This window comes from Nomascus leucogenys, chromosome 13 (assembly GCF_006542625.1).
Source record: "Nomascus leucogenys isolate Asia chromosome 13, Asia_NLE_v1, whole genome shotgun sequence".
NCBI classification, from domain to species: Eukaryota; Metazoa; Chordata; class Mammalia; order Primates; family Hylobatidae; genus Nomascus; species Nomascus leucogenys.
The window spans coordinates 39,624,362-39,641,800 of NC_044393.1; the positions used below are offsets into that span (position 1 = coordinate 39,624,362).

At 54.6% G+C, this 17,439-nt stretch overlaps 1 protein-coding gene across 2 annotated transcripts in view; it reads left to right on the top strand.

Moving 5' to 3' along the window:
- Nucleotides 1-17,439, top strand: part of NINL (ninein like) — a 142,838-nt gene that overhangs the window by 83,178 nt on the left and 42,221 nt on the right. For both annotated transcript variants that reach the window (XM_030826006.1, XM_030826007.1), the window contains exons 5-10: nt 187-253; nt 5,868-6,058; nt 6,828-6,980; nt 10,410-10,580; nt 13,065-13,201; nt 14,601-14,741. In XM_030826006.1, coding sequence (XP_030681866.1) covers nt 187-253; nt 5,868-6,058; nt 6,828-6,980; nt 10,410-10,580; nt 13,065-13,201; nt 14,601-14,741 — 860 coding nt within the window. The remainder of the gene's footprint in view (nt 1-186; nt 254-5,867; nt 6,059-6,827; nt 6,981-10,409; nt 10,581-13,064; nt 13,202-14,600; nt 14,742-17,439) is intronic.

The following is a 17,439-nucleotide window of genomic DNA, read 5'->3' on the forward strand; positions in this document are numbered from 1 at the left end:
TCACCTGGGGCTGCTAGCTGGCAAGCAGGGCAGCCCCAAGGTGGGGGTGGGCTTTTCCTCGGAGGAATTGACTCCATACTCAGCCATCCCCCACTTCCCGAAACATCCTGCTCTATTTGTTCCCGGTGCTCCGTCCCCAGCAGCGTCCCCTGGAACTCACAGCCTTCTCTCTGCATCTTTCTACAGAGTCTCAAGTCAGATGAAGAGGCCAAGAGCACTAAAGAAGCTCAGAATGAATTATTCGAAGCACAAGGTAAAGCCTCAGCCTCGCATTCAGTACTCTCTGCCTTTGCCCAGAGCTTTGAAAGCTGAAGAGCTGGGTCACTGGGCAGTACACAACCACAAGTTTAATTTCCTGGGAAACGCGTGGGGTGGGTTTTGTCCCGCTGGATTCTTCCTTCTCCAGGAGTGGTCAGAATGTCGTCATCACAGCAGTGAGGCCGTCACTCAGTCCTCATCCTCCCAAGGTCAGACCCCAGGGCAGAGGCCCGTGGCCGAGGGAGCAGCGTGGTTCGTCACACTTCATGGTCTGCAAGTACTGATGTGACCCCAGCTGGCAGGTGTGGCCCTGTGGTTTCAGGCAGGAGGGCCTTGCTTGGCCCCGTCACCTCAGACTGCCCCTGCACCTCCTTCCTGGCACGCTGGGCTAGATACAGCCTCTCACCTGCTGTGCAGGCACAGTCTCAGCACCCACCAGGGTTTCATCTGTCCCACAAATGGAGTGTAATACCTGGTCCTGGAGCTCAGATCCTTACATAGCAGCCAGAAGGCCAGCAGCTGGTACACATAAGCAAATCACAGCGTGCAGCCTCACAGCACTGTGCAGCGTGCAAGGGGAGGCTGACCGTCCATGCTGCCGTGGTGCCCTCTGCAAGATCTGGCATTTTGGGAAGAGAAGCTACATGCAGGGGCATGATTGAGACTTCAGCTCCCTCACCACATTTCTGGAGTGACATGCATTACGTATGTCATGGGGACAGAAAGCTAGGCAAAAAAACTTCCCAGTGGATCCCCCTGGGGAGAGGAACAAAGGCTCTGGGAGGGAAGGACTTCTTTTTAATTTTAATTATCTTGTGTTTGCCTATAATACTTCCTTGACATTAAAAAGCAAACAAAAATATTAATTATGAATCCTAGAGTATTTTGGATAGAAAAGACCAACACCTGTGCAAACAATGCAAAAACAGAAGACTCTGTGGAAGTGACTGCTGACTTACATGATGCCTGCAAGAGTGAAGAAAGGGGCCCCACAGAGAGGTGGGTGTGAGAGGATCAGTGTGGTGGCCAGACTCTGAGCTCTGAGGAACTACCTAGGTGTGAAGCTGGCAGCCCGGCTAACCCTTGCAGCAGGCTTGGCATAATCCGAGCATCCCTCCTCTCAGAGCAGCTTGGGGCTCAGGAGTGAGGTCTTGCTGAGCTTGGTGTCAAGAGCTGAGGTTCACACCAGGCCCTTACGATCACAGCACAAGCTTTTACACCGCTGCTGCAGAGCTTCTCCAAGGAGCAGGGCTGCAGTGCTCAAGGAAGGATTGGAGAAGGTGAGAGACTTAGGATGGACTCCATTGCATCTGGGGCCTCTGTTGGGACACTTGAAGGCTGGGTCTGAAATCATATGAAGCGTCACTGATGCGTCTGGGCTGGAGGAGCTCAGCTGAGGACAGCCTCGGAGAGGTTGCAGCAGGCCTCAGCGTGGCTGGGCTTCCTTACAGCATGGCGGCTCAAGATAGTCAACTGTCTCACCTGGTGGCTTAGGGCCCTAAGGACACGTGATCCCAAAAACAGGGCTGGGATTTCCTCACTGAGTTCAGGCCAGCCTCAAAGTCACAAAGCATCCCTTCCACCACATTCTATTGATCAAAGCTGTCACAGGGCTACCAGATTCAAGGAGAAGGGACACAGACCTGAAGGGAAGAGTGTCAAAGAAATTTGAAGCGACATTTCCAAACTGCCTCACATGGGCAGGCTGAAAGGAAGAAGGAAGGCAAAGAGGGGAGAAGTTAGAACAGGGGGGTGTCGTGTGCTTCAGGAAACAGGAAGGCCGGGGGCATTGATGGACGTGTAGGGAGCAAACTGCGGGATCCTTAGCAGCCAGGCATGTAAGGTGCAGGTGTAGGGGGTGCAGGTGTAGGGAGTGCAGGAGGCTACCATGGCCTTTGAGGAGGCAGTGATAAAAGGAGCTAGTGTTTCAGGATGCAGGGATGCAGGTGACTGGGGAGGAGAGGCTGGAGCCCGGCTGAATGCCGAGAGCCCTCTTCAGGCTGCCAGCACCCCCCGGCTCCCCATGTTGCAGAAGGACCAGGGTGACAGTGTTGGATGTGTCCCCTTGGCATGAGGCCATCCCAGGAAGTCATCAGGCTGCACTGGATCCCACTGGTGAGGCGTGGACAGGGTCAGTGCCTCCCAGTCAGTGCCCTGTACCCCAGGAACCCCCAACCCGATGGGGTGCCCCGCCATTCCCTTTGCCCTGGGCTGGGCTGCAGGCCAGGCAGGCCGCTGACCATGCGGGGCAGGGAGTAGCACTGGTCTGTGTTTCTTAGTCATGTGAGCAGTTTCACTATCTTTCCAGGCTTTTCCGTGTGAGTCAGTGGATACCCTAATGAGGCCTCCCCACACAGGCGGTCACATGGGCTGACTGTGCAGAAACATAGCTTGGATAGAGGGCATTGCCCTGGGATTTCTGCCAAAGTAAACAGCACCCCTTGGACCATGATCCTTGAATGCCAGGGCCGTTATTTGTTCAACTTTTATCTCAGTAAATGTCAGGGGAACTGACCTGAGCTTCCAGCTGTGGTGCTGGACAAAGCAGGCAGATTCCTGTGTGCTGGGAAAAGTCAGCCAAGCCGCCATGTCTTACATCCTTGAACTTGATGTCTAGATCTAGAGCAGCGAAGGGAAGGGCTCGCAGGAGGAGGCTGTTTTTCACCCAACAATTTCAGTGCTCTCACCTGGAGACCAGGTTGGGGTTCCTTCCAGCAGTTTACAGAAACCTTTGTACAGGATCAGAGCTGACAGACAGTAGTGCGCACACACTCATGTCAAGCTCAGAGGACTTGCCCGACCTCTTCTGCCAGCCTAAGAAATTATCCAGTATCAGGATTGCTTTCACATTTTTCTTTGGAGATTTCAGGCATCTTAGGCCGGAAGGGACCTCGAAGGTGGCCTTTTCTTACCCGTCCCTTTCCTCTTGTTTTCCTCAACCCAACCCACAGTGTCATTTGTGAGCACACGATCTGGCTTCCTTTGGGGGATGGTGGCTTTCCCGTTACCAGCGGGGTTATCAGTAATTCACGCCCACATGGCTCATCTACCTGAAGGATCCAGACCGCTGAAGCAGAACTGCAACACTAAAGTCTGTGTTGGGTGGAAGCGGCCATGTCCCTGCTCTAGGCTAGGCGGTGTGGATGAGGCATGGAGGAACATGTCTGGCTGGACACGTAGCTCACCATAGGAACACGTCTGGCTGGACATGTAACTCACCATAGACACTTTCTCCTGGACACCCAGTGTCTGTCCTCATTCTCAAGCTGTTTCCACAGCTTCAAACACATCAAGAAGACAAGCGGCGGAAGACAAAGGTTAGGAAAAGTGGCCATCCACCACCTGAGCCCGCTGATGAGTCCTAAAGACACCAGTGCCTCCCGAGTGAGGCGCGCAGAGGACACACCGCCACCCGCAAAAAAAAAAAAAAAAAATGTCGAGCCTGCAGCCAAACTAGACTCTGATGGTAACTCAGGTTTTCTGGAAATGTTAAGGATGGAGGAGCTTGTTAGACGACACCCTGGGGAAGCAAGCAGATAGATCCGGATGTGGAACATTCCACAAGACAGTGGGTCTGATTTCTTTAAAAAGGCATGGGCTATGGGGATTTGGGAGAGGTGCTTGTGGCTGAAGGATGTGAGAGGAATAACAGCCAAGGGCATCCTGAACAGTTTGGATGCTGGTTCAAACAAATCAACTCTAAGAATATATTTTTGAGACACTTGGGAAAATCCTGTTGATTTTGTTAGGTGTGGTAGTGGCATTGTGGTGATGTAAGAATATATATATTTTTTCTAGAGATGTAGATCAAATATGTGGGGCAGAAGTAACATGAGATCTGTGATTTCAGATACCCCAGATGGATCCAGACTCATGATGTTTTGACTCAACGATTTTTCAACTTTGTGATGGTGTGAGGTCAATATGCATTCAGTAGAAGCCATCCTTCAGTGTCCATGGGACCATTCTGATCTTCACTTTCAGTACAGTGTTCAGTAGATTACATGAGACATTGAACACATTAGTCTAAAATAGGCTTTGTGTTAGAGGATTTTGCCCCACTGTTGGTTAATGTGTTCTGAGATGTGTAAGGTAGGCCAGGCCCAGTTACGATGTCGGTGGGTTAGGTATATTCAGCACATCTTCGACTTGACATTTGCAGCTTATTGTGGGGTTGTTGGGCTGTAGCTCCATCGTAAGTTGGGGAGCATCTGTACTTCTAAACACTTCAGTCGTAAGAAAAGCAGGTAGAGAAGAAGCCTGTGGCAGGGTGCTGTCATAGTGGAGCCTGAGCAGCAGGTGCTGTGGACTTCACTTTACTCTTTGCTCTGTGTAAGTTAGAAAAGTTTTCAAAAATTAAGCTATTGAAAGACTGGTCTTTTTATTGTAAATACAAATAATAGAGCCCTCGCCCTCTTTTTTTATTTTGAGACGGAGTCGTCTTCTGTAGCCCATGCTGGAGTGCAGTGGTGTGATGATCTTGGCTCACTGCAGTGTCCGCCTCCTGGGTCCAAGCAATTCTCTGCCTCAGCCTCCTGAGTAGCTGGGATTCCAGGTGGCTGCCATCACACCTGGCTAATTTTTGTATTTTTAGTAGAGACAGGGTTTCACCAATTTGGCCAGGCTGGTCTTGAACTCCTGACCTCGTGATCTACCCGCCTCGGTCTCCCAAAGTCCTGGGATTACAGGCATGAGCCACCGCGCCCAGCCCCTCTGCCTCTTTTAAGTGCTTGCACAGCTGACCATAGAAGGTTCTCTTCAGAAAGAATTTTCCCCATTACAGGCAGATATTTTCCCCTAACATTTATTTTGAAAATGTGTAAACAGAGTGAAGTGCAAACAACTGTGGCATGAAAACCCATGTACCAACCACCTAATTCCACCTTTGGTGCTTTGCAGCTCCCCTTTGTCCGTCCATCCATCCCTCTGTCCATCCGTCCATCCCTCTATCTGTCCATCCATCCAGCCCTCTATCCATCGATCCGTCTGATTTCAGAGTCACTGACCAGCATTGCTGTGCTTCCCCGAAATGCTTCAGCTTGGAGCACAGGACTTAACTGTTGCTGGTTTTTCTCCCCAGCCTTATTGAGGTGTGATTGACAAATAAAAATTGTATATATTTAAGGTGTACAATGTGATGATCTGAGACGTGTACATTGTGAAGGGAATGATGACCACAGTCCAGCCAGTTAACACGTCCATCTCACCTAGTTATGTGTGTGTGCTGAGAACACTTGAGATAGACTCTCTTAGCAAACTTCAAGGAAGCAATCGGGTCTTATTAACTGTAGGCACCATGCTGTACATTAGGGCTCCAGAACTTAGTCATCTTGTAACTGAAAGTGACCCCCCTCCACTAGCATCTCCCCCACCACCCAGCTCTGTAACCAGTCTTCTACACCCTGCTCCTGTGAGTTCCCCTTTCCTTAGATCCCACGTGTGAGTGAGATCTCACAGTGTTTGTCTTTCCGTGTCTGCTAATTTCACTTAGCGTAATGTCCTCCACATTCATCCACGCTGTTGGAAAGGGCAGAACGTCCTTTCTAAGGCTGAGTCGTGCTCCATTGTGTATGCATCAGGGTCTAACTGTGACTCCTCCCTTGCTTCAGGAGAGCTGCAGACCTGGGATTCCGAGGACTTTGGGAGCCCCAAGAAGTCCTGCAGCCCCTCCTTTGACACCCCAGAGAGCCAGATCCGGGGCATGTGGGAAGAGCTGGGGGTGGGCAGCAGCGGGCACCTGAGCGAGCAGGAGCTGGCTGTGGTCTGCCAGAGCGTCGGGCTCCAGGGACTCAAGAAAGAGGTGAGGGGCACAGCAGGCCATCCAGCCACGTGTTCCTGGCCATGGTCACGGTTTAGTGTTGGGTCTGGAAACCCCTCTGCCCTTCAGCCACTCATTTAGGTGCATCACTTTCTAATCTAAAATCCTTTGGTGGCTCTTGGCATTTCTGCCAAAGGCTAAAAACTCCAGACACCTTTGAAAGCCCATCTCTGATGGAGTTGCCCAGTCTCACCGACTCCCTGCCATGCTCAGGTGTAGCAGGCACTTCCCGTTCCTTCACTCACATCCTTCCTCTGCCTGGATGCCTTTCCCCCTTCTCTGTGTGGCCAGGTTCCACTGCGCAGCCAAGACAAGGCCCCCAAGCCTGTCCACACTCCCCAGTGGCCATGTTCTTTCTCCTCCTAGGTGGGAGGCCAGTCTGCCTTGCTGGAGTTCTTCTCAGCCCTGTGTCCTTGCTGGGCCTCACACTGCAGGGCCTGGCCTTGCTCAGCATCCCGCAGGCTCCAGCCCCAGCAGACACTGAATGAGCATTTGTAGAACTGGGAGGTTCAGGTGACACCCATTCACAGTGAAATGGAAACCAAGTCCTGTGGGTTTTACAAGATAGAGGGAGGGGGCGCCTTGGGAAAATACAGCCTGCATGGTCTACACAGTTTTAAGGCTGGATAAGACTAGGAAACGGCCCTTGTTGGGTACTTGGAACCAGAGGGAGTGAGGGAGGGAGGCCCTGGTGAGGGGGGTTGGGTGGAGCTCTTGTGGGTGGGCCTGAGGTATCATGGCTTTTGTTTAGGAACTCGAAGACCTGTTTAACAAACTGGATCAAGACGGAGACGGCAAAGTGAGTCTTGAGGAATTCCAGCTTGGCCTCTTCAGTCATGAGCCCGTGCTACTTCTGGAGTCTTCCACTCAGGTTAAACCGAGCAAGGCTTGGTCTCATTACCAGGTAAAATGTAACGTTAAATCCTGAACCCAGCAACCACTGCTGTCACTCTCTGGTGACTAAAACTGCTGACTCCCTCCCTGCCTGTGTCACCACACAACGAGCTGTCCAAGAACTGGACAGGCCATGCACACACGCATGTATGTGGGAGGCCACATGACGTAGATTCTGGAGCCATATAGATTTGGGGTGGGTCCAGTGTTGCTCTTCCCTGGCTGTGTGTCACTAGGGGAGTTACCTTCTCCAAGCCTCAGGCTCACATGTATGATGGGGGTGGTTCGGGTGCCCACCTCCTGGGACTACAGAAGGCAGTGCTCAGGTGAGGAACGTGCTGCTCAGGTGCCCACCTCCTGGGGCTACAGGAGGCAGTGCTCAGGTGAGGAACGTGCTGCTCAGGTGCCCACCTCCTGGGGATACAGAAGGCAGTGATCAGGTGAGGAACGTGCTGCTCAGGTGCCCTCCTGGGGTTACAGAAGGCAGTGATCAGGTGAGGAACGTGCTGCTCAGGTGCCCACCTGGGGCTACAAAAGGCAGTGCTCAGGAACGTGCTACTCAGATGCCCACCTCCTGGGACTACAGAAGGCAGTGCTCAGGTGAGGAACGTGCTGCTCAGGTGCCCACCTCCTGGGGCTACAGGAGGCAGTGCTCAGGTGAGGAACGTGCTGCTCAGGTGCCAACCTCCTGGGGATACAGAAGGCAGTGATGAGGTGAGGAACGTGCTGCTCAGGTGCCCACCTCCTGGGGTTACAGAAGGCAGTGATCAGGTGAGGAACGTGCGGCCCAGGTGCCCACCTGGGGTTATAGGAGGCAGTGCTCAGGAACGTGTTGCACAGGTGCCCACCTGGGGTTACAGAAGGCAGTGATCAGGTGAGGAACATGCTGCTCAGGTGCCCACCTGGGGCTACAAAAGGCAGTGCTCAGGAACGTGCTACTCAGGTGCCCACCTCCTGGGGTTACAGGAGGCAGTGCTCAGGTGAGGAATGTGCTATTCAGGTGCCCACCTCCTGGGGTTACAGGAGGCAGTGCTCAGGTGAGGAATGTGCTGCTCAGGTGCCCACCTGCTGGGGTTACAGGAGGCAGTGCTCAGGTGAGGAATGTGCTGCTCAGGTGCCCACCTGCTGGGGTTACAGGAGGCAGTGCTCAGGTGAGGAATGTGCTGCTCAGGTGCCCACCTGCTGGGGTTACAGGAGGCAGTGCTCAGGTGAGGAATGTGCTGCTCAGGTGCCCACCTGCTGGGGTTACAGGAGGCAGTGCTTAGGTGAGGAACGTGCTACTCAGGTGCCCACCTCCTGGGGTTACAGGAGGCAATGCTTAGGTGAGGAACGTGCTGCTCAGGTGCCCACTTCCCAGGGCTACAGAAGGCAGTGCTCAGGTGAGGAATGTGGCAGCTCCTCAACCTGTGCTGTGATATGCCCCAGCAAGAAAACTCCCTCCCATCCTCCCCGTTGTGGAATGGCGAGGGCAGTGTTTCTGTGTTAGTCCGTTCTCGCATTGCTAAAGGAATACTTGAGACTGGGCAATTTATAAAGAAAAGAGGTTTAATTAGCTCACGGTTCTGCAGGCTGTGCAGGAAGCATGGTGCCAGTGTCTGCTCAGCTGCTTCTGGGGAGGCCTCAGGAAGCTTACAATCATGGCAGAAGGTGAAGGGGTGCAGGCAGGTCACATGGCCAGAGCAGGAGCAAGAAAACGAGGAGGGAGGTGCGACACACTTTTAAACAACCAGGTCTCATGAGAATTCACTCACTATCATGAGGACAGTACTAAGAGGGATGGTGCTAAACCATTTGTGAGAAATCTGCCTCCAGGATCCAGTCACCTCCCACCAGGCCCTACCTCCAGCATCGGGGATTACATTTTAATATGAGATTTGAGCGGGAACACAGATCTAAGCCATATCAGTTGCCAAAGGATCCATTGAGTCTGTCTAAGATTGGTCCTGATAGTATCCCTTAACCCATGCTCTATCTCTTGCACAAATACCGGGTCTCTCTGCAGTTTGAGGAGACCAGGGCATGGCTGCTCAGGGGCTGGATACTTCCTTGCTGCTGCAATTGGTCCTGAATTTGGTGAGTGGTGTTGTAGGACCAGTAGTGCTGTTCTGTACCGGGGGTAGATACGCCTGAGAATCTAGGTTTCTGACTCTAAAGTCAATGAGGGCCAGGCATGGTGGCTCACGTCTGTAATACCAGCACTCTGGGAGGCCGAGGTGGGTGGATCATTTGAGGTCAGGTGGTTGAGACCAGCCTGGCTAACATGGTGAAACCCTGTCTCTAGTAAAAATACAAAAATTAGCCAGGTGTGGTGGTACACATGTGTAATCCCAGCTACTCAGGAGGCTGAGGCAGGAGAATCACTTGAACCCAGGAGGCAGAAGTTGCAGTGAGCTGAGATCGCATCACTGCACTCCAGCATGGGTGACAGAGTGAGACTCCATCTCAAATAAATAAATAAATTTAATTTAATTTAAAAACCCAAATAATTTAGAAACCTGGTGAAAAAAATCAATGAGGACCCGGCACAGTGGCTCGTGCCTGTAGTCCCAGCAGTCTGGGAGGCCAAGGCAGGCAGATCACTTGAGCCCAGGAGTTTGAGAGAAGGTGAGACAACATAGTCAGACCCCATCTCAAAGATTTAAAAATTATCTAGGTGCGGTGGCACATGCCTGTGGTCCCAGCTACTTGGGAGGCTGAGCAGGAGGACCACTTGAGTCCAGGAGGTCGAGGTTGCAGTGAGGCTAACATCAGTGAGAATGACAAAGAAGAAACTCAGGAGCCAGCACTGAGGAAAGGGGTCAGGCAGCCATGTAAGGCCAGAATGAGCAACATGAGGTCCCACAGGTCATGCTTAGTGTAGGCTGGGGAGATGCCTCCTGAGCTGGCTTGCCTTCATTGTCGAACCCCATGAGTGGCCATGAGCCACTCATGCTGCATTCTGAGGGTCCGGGGGGGTGTGCGCCTCTGCCTGGGCCAGCGCACTTCTGCCCTTCCAGCCTGCCTTGGGTTTCTTTTCACAGCTGAGACTTTCCTGGTGCTGGCATGGACTCTCTTGGCCTCTGCCTCTGCGAGGCCAGGCTCCCACCTTTGTGAATTCAAGGGTGGAACATTAAAATTCCTTTGTCGTCCCTCTCCAAGTGCTGATGAGTGTGCTGACTGGGGCTGGCCGGTTGGGCCACGTGGGTGCAAGGCCTCAGAGTCCTGGGTGCTGGGGGCCTTGGTTGCATGTCCCGGCTTTCTCACCTGCACAGCCATGTGACCTTGGAGAGGTCGTGTGATGGGGCTGCACCTCTGACCCCTCTGAGAGCTGAGGATGGTCTCATGAGCTGTTCCTGTGAGGCCCTCTGAGCACAGGCTGGGGAGGGTGGAGAGCACATCAATAGCGCACAGGCGTGAGGCTTTGGACGCTGGGCGCTATGGAAGTCTTCCTGACATGCAGGTCCCAGAGGAGAGCGGCTGCCACACCACCACGACCTCATCCCTCGTGTCCCTGTGCTCCAGCCTGCGCCTCTTCTCCAGCATTGACGATGGTTCTGGCTTCGCTTTTCCTGATCAGGTCCTGGCCATGTGGACCCAGGAGGGGATTCAGAATGGCAGGGAGATCTTGCAGGTTTGGAACTGGGTGATGCCTAAGCTGGACAGGGAACCTGGGGGGCCCGTCTGCTGCAGAGGAGGATGGATGGAGTGTCCCAAGCCAGGGACCCAGCAGGGGTGTGTGCTCTGTGCAGAGAATGCCATGCAAGGAAGTCCAAGTAGAAACCTATCTCTTAATTTTTGCTACTAAAATATAGGACATTATAATTTAAAAGGATAAGAAATAAAATACAAAGATAGTGTGAAAAAGTCCATTTGAAGGTAGCCTTTAGTGGCTTAGACATTTGCCCTGAATGTTGGGCCAAGGAGGTTAGATGAATGGAAAGAAATTGCCTGTTGTGATGATGACGATTTCTGTTGGGCACCACTGTCACAGCAGTTACTGATGATCTCAGAGTGAGCCCGAACTCTCCTGGAGCCCCTGCCTGGCTGGTTGAGCTGTTCTCCCCCATGGCGCCCACTTATCCCAGGTCCTTCCTGCCATGGGCCGGGTGTAAGGAGGCGCACCCTTCCCTCCGTGTTCTGCTGGGGCTGCCTGGGAGGGAAGATGTGGTGCTCGCATGGGACACAGCTCCTCACAGGCTCAGGCTTCCCAGAGGGATGCAGGCCAGCCCTGGAGATTTGGAAGGAGCTCTGCCTTGGGCACAATTTGGCGACAACTGTGCAGGGGCAGAGGTGTGCAGGGGCCAAGCATGGATGAGGGAAGACAGCCTCACAAGGTGCAGTGAACTCAACTGAACAAAAACCTATTAAATAAGAAAGAAAGCCTACCTGCCCCCCTCCCCCTAGTCCCTGGAGGGGGCGACAGCTGTTGGTGTAGTGGGTGTCCTGCAGAGCTTTTCCCTGGCACATGAGAGATGTATATATACATTCTGGCTAAAATTTTTTTTTTTGTTTTGCAAAATTGGTGTCATACCGTTTGTCTTGCTAATTTATGCGACCCTTTGCTTTTCCTATGATAAATCTGGGCATTTATAGTGCATCGATGTCCTCTTGCTGCTGTGCCAGCATTTCTCTGAGGCTGGACTCCTGAAGTTGCACCCTGTAACTCTTGGAGGCTCTGTCATACTCCCTCAGAAAATGTCCTGTTGGCACAGACAGACAATACAGGAAGGAGCCCAGACAGCCCTTGAAACAGTCCACCCAGCTCCACGGACCAAGACCCTCATAGGCCCAACCTCATCTGTTACCGAGTCCCCCAAGATGGCAAAGCCAGACCTGGACAGCTGGCCTCGCGATTGTCCTGAGAGCCAGAGGCGGAGGCAGGATCACCAAAAATCACTTGCAGGAAGGGCAGAGAGCACAAGTCTCTTGGTTCCAAGATGCCCGACACCTGACTCCACAGCTCTGGGGGTGCCCTGGCTGCTGCTGCGCCCTGGCTCTGATGAGTGCATCTTGCCTCTGCCCTTATTGGGAACTTATTCTCTTTCCCATTTGCGCTAGAGCAATGGTGCTGGTCTGCAAAGACGTCCCGGGTGGCTTCTCCCTTGCTTCATGATAGATTATTGCCAAATTCTGCCTTGCAACTCGGTCAGCATTTCTCACCTCAGGCTGCTGGGGTGGCTCTGTCCCTCTACGCCATCCAGTGACATAGTGAGGAGCGTGTGCTTGTGTAGGGACAGCTTTCCAGGCGGCTCCCCAGCCTCTCCCAAGATGCCATTGCTCCTCAGGAGCTGCTGGGAAGTGGGCAGCATGGAAAGTCAGCCCCTACTTCACAGGAGACTCTGGGCCAGGCACGTCCTGGCACCTGCTTCAGCCGCCCTGCCATGGTATCTGCCGCTGGCCTGAGCAGGGCGTTTGTAGCCACAAGTGGAAAGCAGAGCCAGGAATACCCGAGGCAGAAAAGGCAAACGCGACAGAATGTTAGCTGCCGCTGTCCTTGAGCTGAGGGGCTTAGGGTGTGTGTGGCTCTATTTTTTGTTGTTTCAGTAAAATGCTGGCTGTTCTGTGCTTTGAAGTTTATGAGGTGCATTCTTCACACTTCTGAGGGGAGGAACACCCTGCTCTGGAAAGCTTTTTGGCTCTAAGCCTGAGGGCTGCTGTGGGGACCCTCTCCATCTCGCCACGCTTTTCCTGGTGGCATGAGCTGCAGGTCAGGCCTCATTGCAGGGAATCCCAAGGCTCACATCCTTAAAATAGATTATTTCAGAGGGAACAGGGCCTTGTGCCCTGGCCTCCACAGCAGTCCCCATGAAGGGCCTGCAGGGGACTTGCCCCTGCCTGTGTCGGACACTTTGTCCAGGAAGAGGGGTTCTGTCTAGCCTGGGCCTATGCACCCCTGAGGCAGAGGCAGGAGGACCAGGCCGTTGACAGCCCACCAGAGTTGCGTGGGATGGAGGAGGAGCACCCCTCAAGATGCAGAGACCTTGGCAGACAGGAGGGGCAGGTGCTGCCTGGGACAGCCGTGCTGGGCTAGGCCCTGGACTAGGGAGGGAGCAAAGAGGTGTCTGCTTGGGGAAGTCCCTCAGCCTTTCCTGCTTACCAGGCTTGCTGCTTCCAGAGCCTGGACTTCAGCGTGGATGAGAAGGTGAACCTTCTGGAGCTGACCTGGGCCCTTGACAACGAGCTCATGACAGTGGACCGTGCCGTCCAGCAGGCAGCCCTGGCCTGCTACCACCAGGAGCTGAGCTACCAGCAGTAAGAGGCCACAGGGGACTGGGGAATGTGGCAGTGTGGCTGGCCAGGCGGGCCTGGAGGGGGGTCTGGGACACACAGGACACCAGTCAGCTCTTGTCCATACCACATGGCCAGTCCTGGGGCAGGGCTCTGCACACTGTCTGTCCCGTGCTCTCTGGGCCCTCAAGCCAGTGCTCGCAGAGGGACAGGAGCAGAATCTAGCCGCGGAGCATGGACAGGTGAATGGCAGCCGCTCGTCTGTGTGTCTGGGCTGGGTGGGGCCTGAGGACCTGTGCCATCTGAGTCCACACAATTTAAGGCTCGCTGGCTTTCCTCCCACTTGTTGAGGTGCTTGGGATCTGTATGTTGGGGGCCCCCACTGAGCCCTTTTCATTGAGGTTTCGAAGGGACAGACGTGAGGTCCCCCCTCATGCTGGCGCAGGCGCTTGCCAGCACCAGGTGGGGTCCTGCCGTTGCCTCTAGTGCCAGGGGCTGGGCTGTCAGCAGGAGGAAGGAAAGGTGCTTTTCAAACGTGGTCACAAAATGCCCCGTGACATTGGGCCGAGAACCCATTCCCTTTTAATTGTGTCTGTTTGGTTTGGCTGACCATTCAGGCCATCCATCTGCTAAGCAGATTTGCAAAAAGATTGTTTTGGTGTTTTTGTCAATGTTCTGAAGCTGCAGAAAAGATTGGCAGAAACCACAATCTCAGTCCTAAAGACTGCATCTGTCCAGGTGCAGACAGCGGAGCCGCCTCTGGCCTCAGGCAGCTCTGCAGATAGAACCAGAGAAAGGCTTGCCCAGGTCCATCCCTTGGCCTTGGGACAGGAGGGAGAAAAGCTCCTTCCGTGGGGAAACAGTCACCGGAATAGCAGGTGCCACCAACGATTTACACAGTGCCTCAGCTGGGTCAGGGTGGCCAGACAGAGCTGAGACCACATACAACCACTGCGTTGTGCTCTGGTGACTCACTGTGTGCTCACTAGTGTGCTGGGATGCCTGTGCAGGGCTAACAGGTGGCCAGCCTCCTCCCTGACACATGCCCGTTACTGAATTAGGTACTTGTGATCCATGCCCAGCTGCCGATGAGAGGGCTCACAGACCAACTCCCACATGCCCTGGGGCTGCCTAAGCAATGTGGCATGCTGTGGAACTCCAGGCTCAGTCTTCCTGGGTTAGAAACCACCTAGAAACTTTCCTTGCCAAGTCATGTGGTTCCCCTGTCTCAGTGTACCCATCTATAAAATGAGCATAGCAGTTGTGGAAACTGCCTTAGGAGCAGGCTGCTGGAGCAGCGCCTGCTGTACAGTTGGTGTGCTAGTTTCTATCAATGATGCGGATATGGGGCCCAGAGCTGCCTGGCATGGTGGGTCAGGCCAGCAGTGGGGTCCCATCTGACCCTGTCTCCTTCCTGTGGCAGAGGGCAGGTGGAGCAGCTGGCGAGGGAGCGCGACAAGGCGAGGCAGGACCTGGAGAGGGCCGAGAAGAGGAACCTGGAGTTTGTGAAAGAGATGGACGACTGCCACTCTGCCCTGGAGCAGCTCACGGAGAAGAAAATCAAGTGGGTTCTGGGGCCCAGGGGGTGGATTCTTACCTGGGCCTCCCCAGCCCCTTTGAGGGCAGGTAGTGGACACAGGGCTGCCAGGGGCCAGAGCGGCAAGTGTGGCTGAGTGGAAACCCCCCTATTTCACCTGAGCCAGGGGGAATCCAGGGGACACAGCCTTGAGAAAGCAGAGCCCTGCTCTTCCTGGGGTTGGTGCAGTGCCTGGCCCTGGCTGCGTCCCCAAGGGCTGACGAGGTCCTGCCTCCTGCCCTTGCTTTGCTGGGCTCTTTCTCACACAAGCCAAGCCTTTCTGCCCCCAGCTGTGTGCCTGTGATGCAAGAGGCAGGTGGCTGTGTTGCAAGGGCTGGCAATGGTTTCCTTTTGGCCCAGCAGGTAGAAGGAGCCCAGAGAAGGAACCCAACTCCAGGTATCACAGCTGTAGTGACCCCAATGTGGGGACAGTTGTGTGGAACAGTGGCTGGATAGACCAGAGAAAGGGATTTCTGATTTGTTTTTATTTTTGCTTTTGTTTTTGAGATGGAGTCTCCCTCTGTAGCCCAGGCTGGAGTGCAGTGGTGCCATGTTGGCTCACTGCAACCTCCGCCTCCCAGGTTCAAGCAATTCTCCTGCCTCAGCCTCCCAAGTAGCTGGGATTAAACAGGCGCCTGCCACCACACCCAGCTAACTTTTGTATTTTTAGTGGAAACGGGGTTTCACCATGTTGGCCAGGCTGACCAACTCCTGACTTCAAGTGATCCGCCCCCATCAGCCTCCCAAAGTGCTGGGAATACAGATGTTAGCCACCATGCCTGGCCTTAGATTTCTGATTTGTTTTGTTTAAGGATACAACCACCGCACTGGTTCACGAACAGAACATCTGAGGAAATCCCTCCCAAGAGGGTGTCCCAGGCTCAGGCAGGGAGAGGGGCTTCTCTTTGTCATTGGTGGGGCACATGTCTGCCAGGGCTCAGCTGCTGTTTTTCACCTGAAGTTTGCGCATGCCTGGAGGGTCCTCCAGGGGTAGCTCAGGACAGGCTTTCCTGGCTCTGAGTCACACAGCTCTTGGGCAGGGGCAGCAACACATGGCTGGCCTCCCTGCCATTCTCCCTTGTCAGTGGGTCCTCTGGTGGCTCGGGAGGTCTGCCCGAGGCTGCAGTCCTGGCCCTGTTGTACCCACGCCCTTGGGTTCTTTGTCTGCAGGTCGGCCCACCCTCTGCATTGCACAACACAGACACAGCACTCGCTGCCATGGCCCTGGTGGCAGTGGCTCAGCTGAGCGTGGCTAGCAGAGAAGAGCTATGCACGGTGGAGCCACGTGGTGTGGCACCCTCCAAGGATGCGGGCGGTTTGCTTGGGGTGCTGCAGGGTCCCCCGGGTGAGCCTGCAGATGGGAGCCCGGCTGCTGGCCACATCGCCTGTTGGAATTGTGCCAGCTGCACCGTGGGCTGAAGCCTGAAGTTGCTTCTCCTTTACCAGAGAAGCCCTGAGCATCTTTGTCGTGCACCTGGGGGTCCAGGGGTTGAGGGGCTACTGATGGGTCCATGCCCTCTGGGGAAGTGAGTTTGGTTGGTGAGATGGCTGTGGTGTGTCTCCTGTGTGCACTAGGGGTCGCCTCACTTACCGGCCACTGGGACCAAATAGGCCATTTATCCCCATTGTTCAGCCAAACAAACTGAGTCCTGGAGCAGCTCAGTAACTGGCCCAGTCCCGCAGCAGTGAGCATGCGTATGTGAAGCTGACACCCAGGTCTCCCTTCTCCTGGCCTTACACTGTTTCTGGGACAGCCGAAGGCCACTGGTCAGCTTTCTGGGGAGCAAGAGCCTCAGGTGGGAGAAGCATGAGGGCAGAGCCCAGCCACTCTCCTTCAGGCCTTCCAGAGCCAGGCACAGTCCGGGGCCAGCTCTAAGACCAGTGGGCCCCCCCCATCTCCATAACCCATGTCCTCAGAGTTTCCATGGATCTGTGCTGGGCAGAAGGGGGTCCCCGCTGCACCTCCTGCAGCCGCCACCTCCACGTGGTTCAGTCCATAGGGGGCTGCTGGGACAGGGCGGAGCCTCACCCCGCCTCTGTTTGCCTGCACCTCCCAAGTCCCCTTTCCTTCCAGGGCTGGCTGGGGACACCGTACACAGCAGGTCCAGATCTACCTGCGCCTCTACATGGTGTGGGGAGTTAGTGTGAGTGTGTTGGGCCTGTGGAGTGCAAGGGCATGTGGGGTGCAATGAGGGTGCTGTGAGTGTTCATGGGACCTCAGGTATGTGGGGTACAGCGGTGGTGCAGTGCGTGTGCATGGGACCCATGGGGTGCAGTGGGGGTGCTGTGAGTGTGCATGGGGCCCGTGGGGTGCCATTTGGGTGCTGTGAGTGTATGTGGGGCTCGTGTGGTGCCATGTGGGTGCTTTGAGCATGCTTGGGACCTGTAGGGTGCAGTGGGGGTGCTGTGAGTGTTCTGGGGCTAGAGGGGTACAGTGGAAAGGGCCGTGTGCATGTATGGGGCCTGTGGGGTGCAGTGGGGGTGCTGAGTGGGATTGCTGAGTGTGCGTGGGGCCTGTGTGGTGCTATGTGGGTGCTGTGAGTATGCGTGGGGCCTGTGGGGTGCAGTGGGGGTACTGTGTGCATGGGGCCCATGGGGTGCAGTGGGGGGGTGCTGTGTGCATGCATGGGGCCTGTGTGGCCTGTGGGCCCCCTGGAGCATACGTTCTTGGTGCCACTGGCTCCTG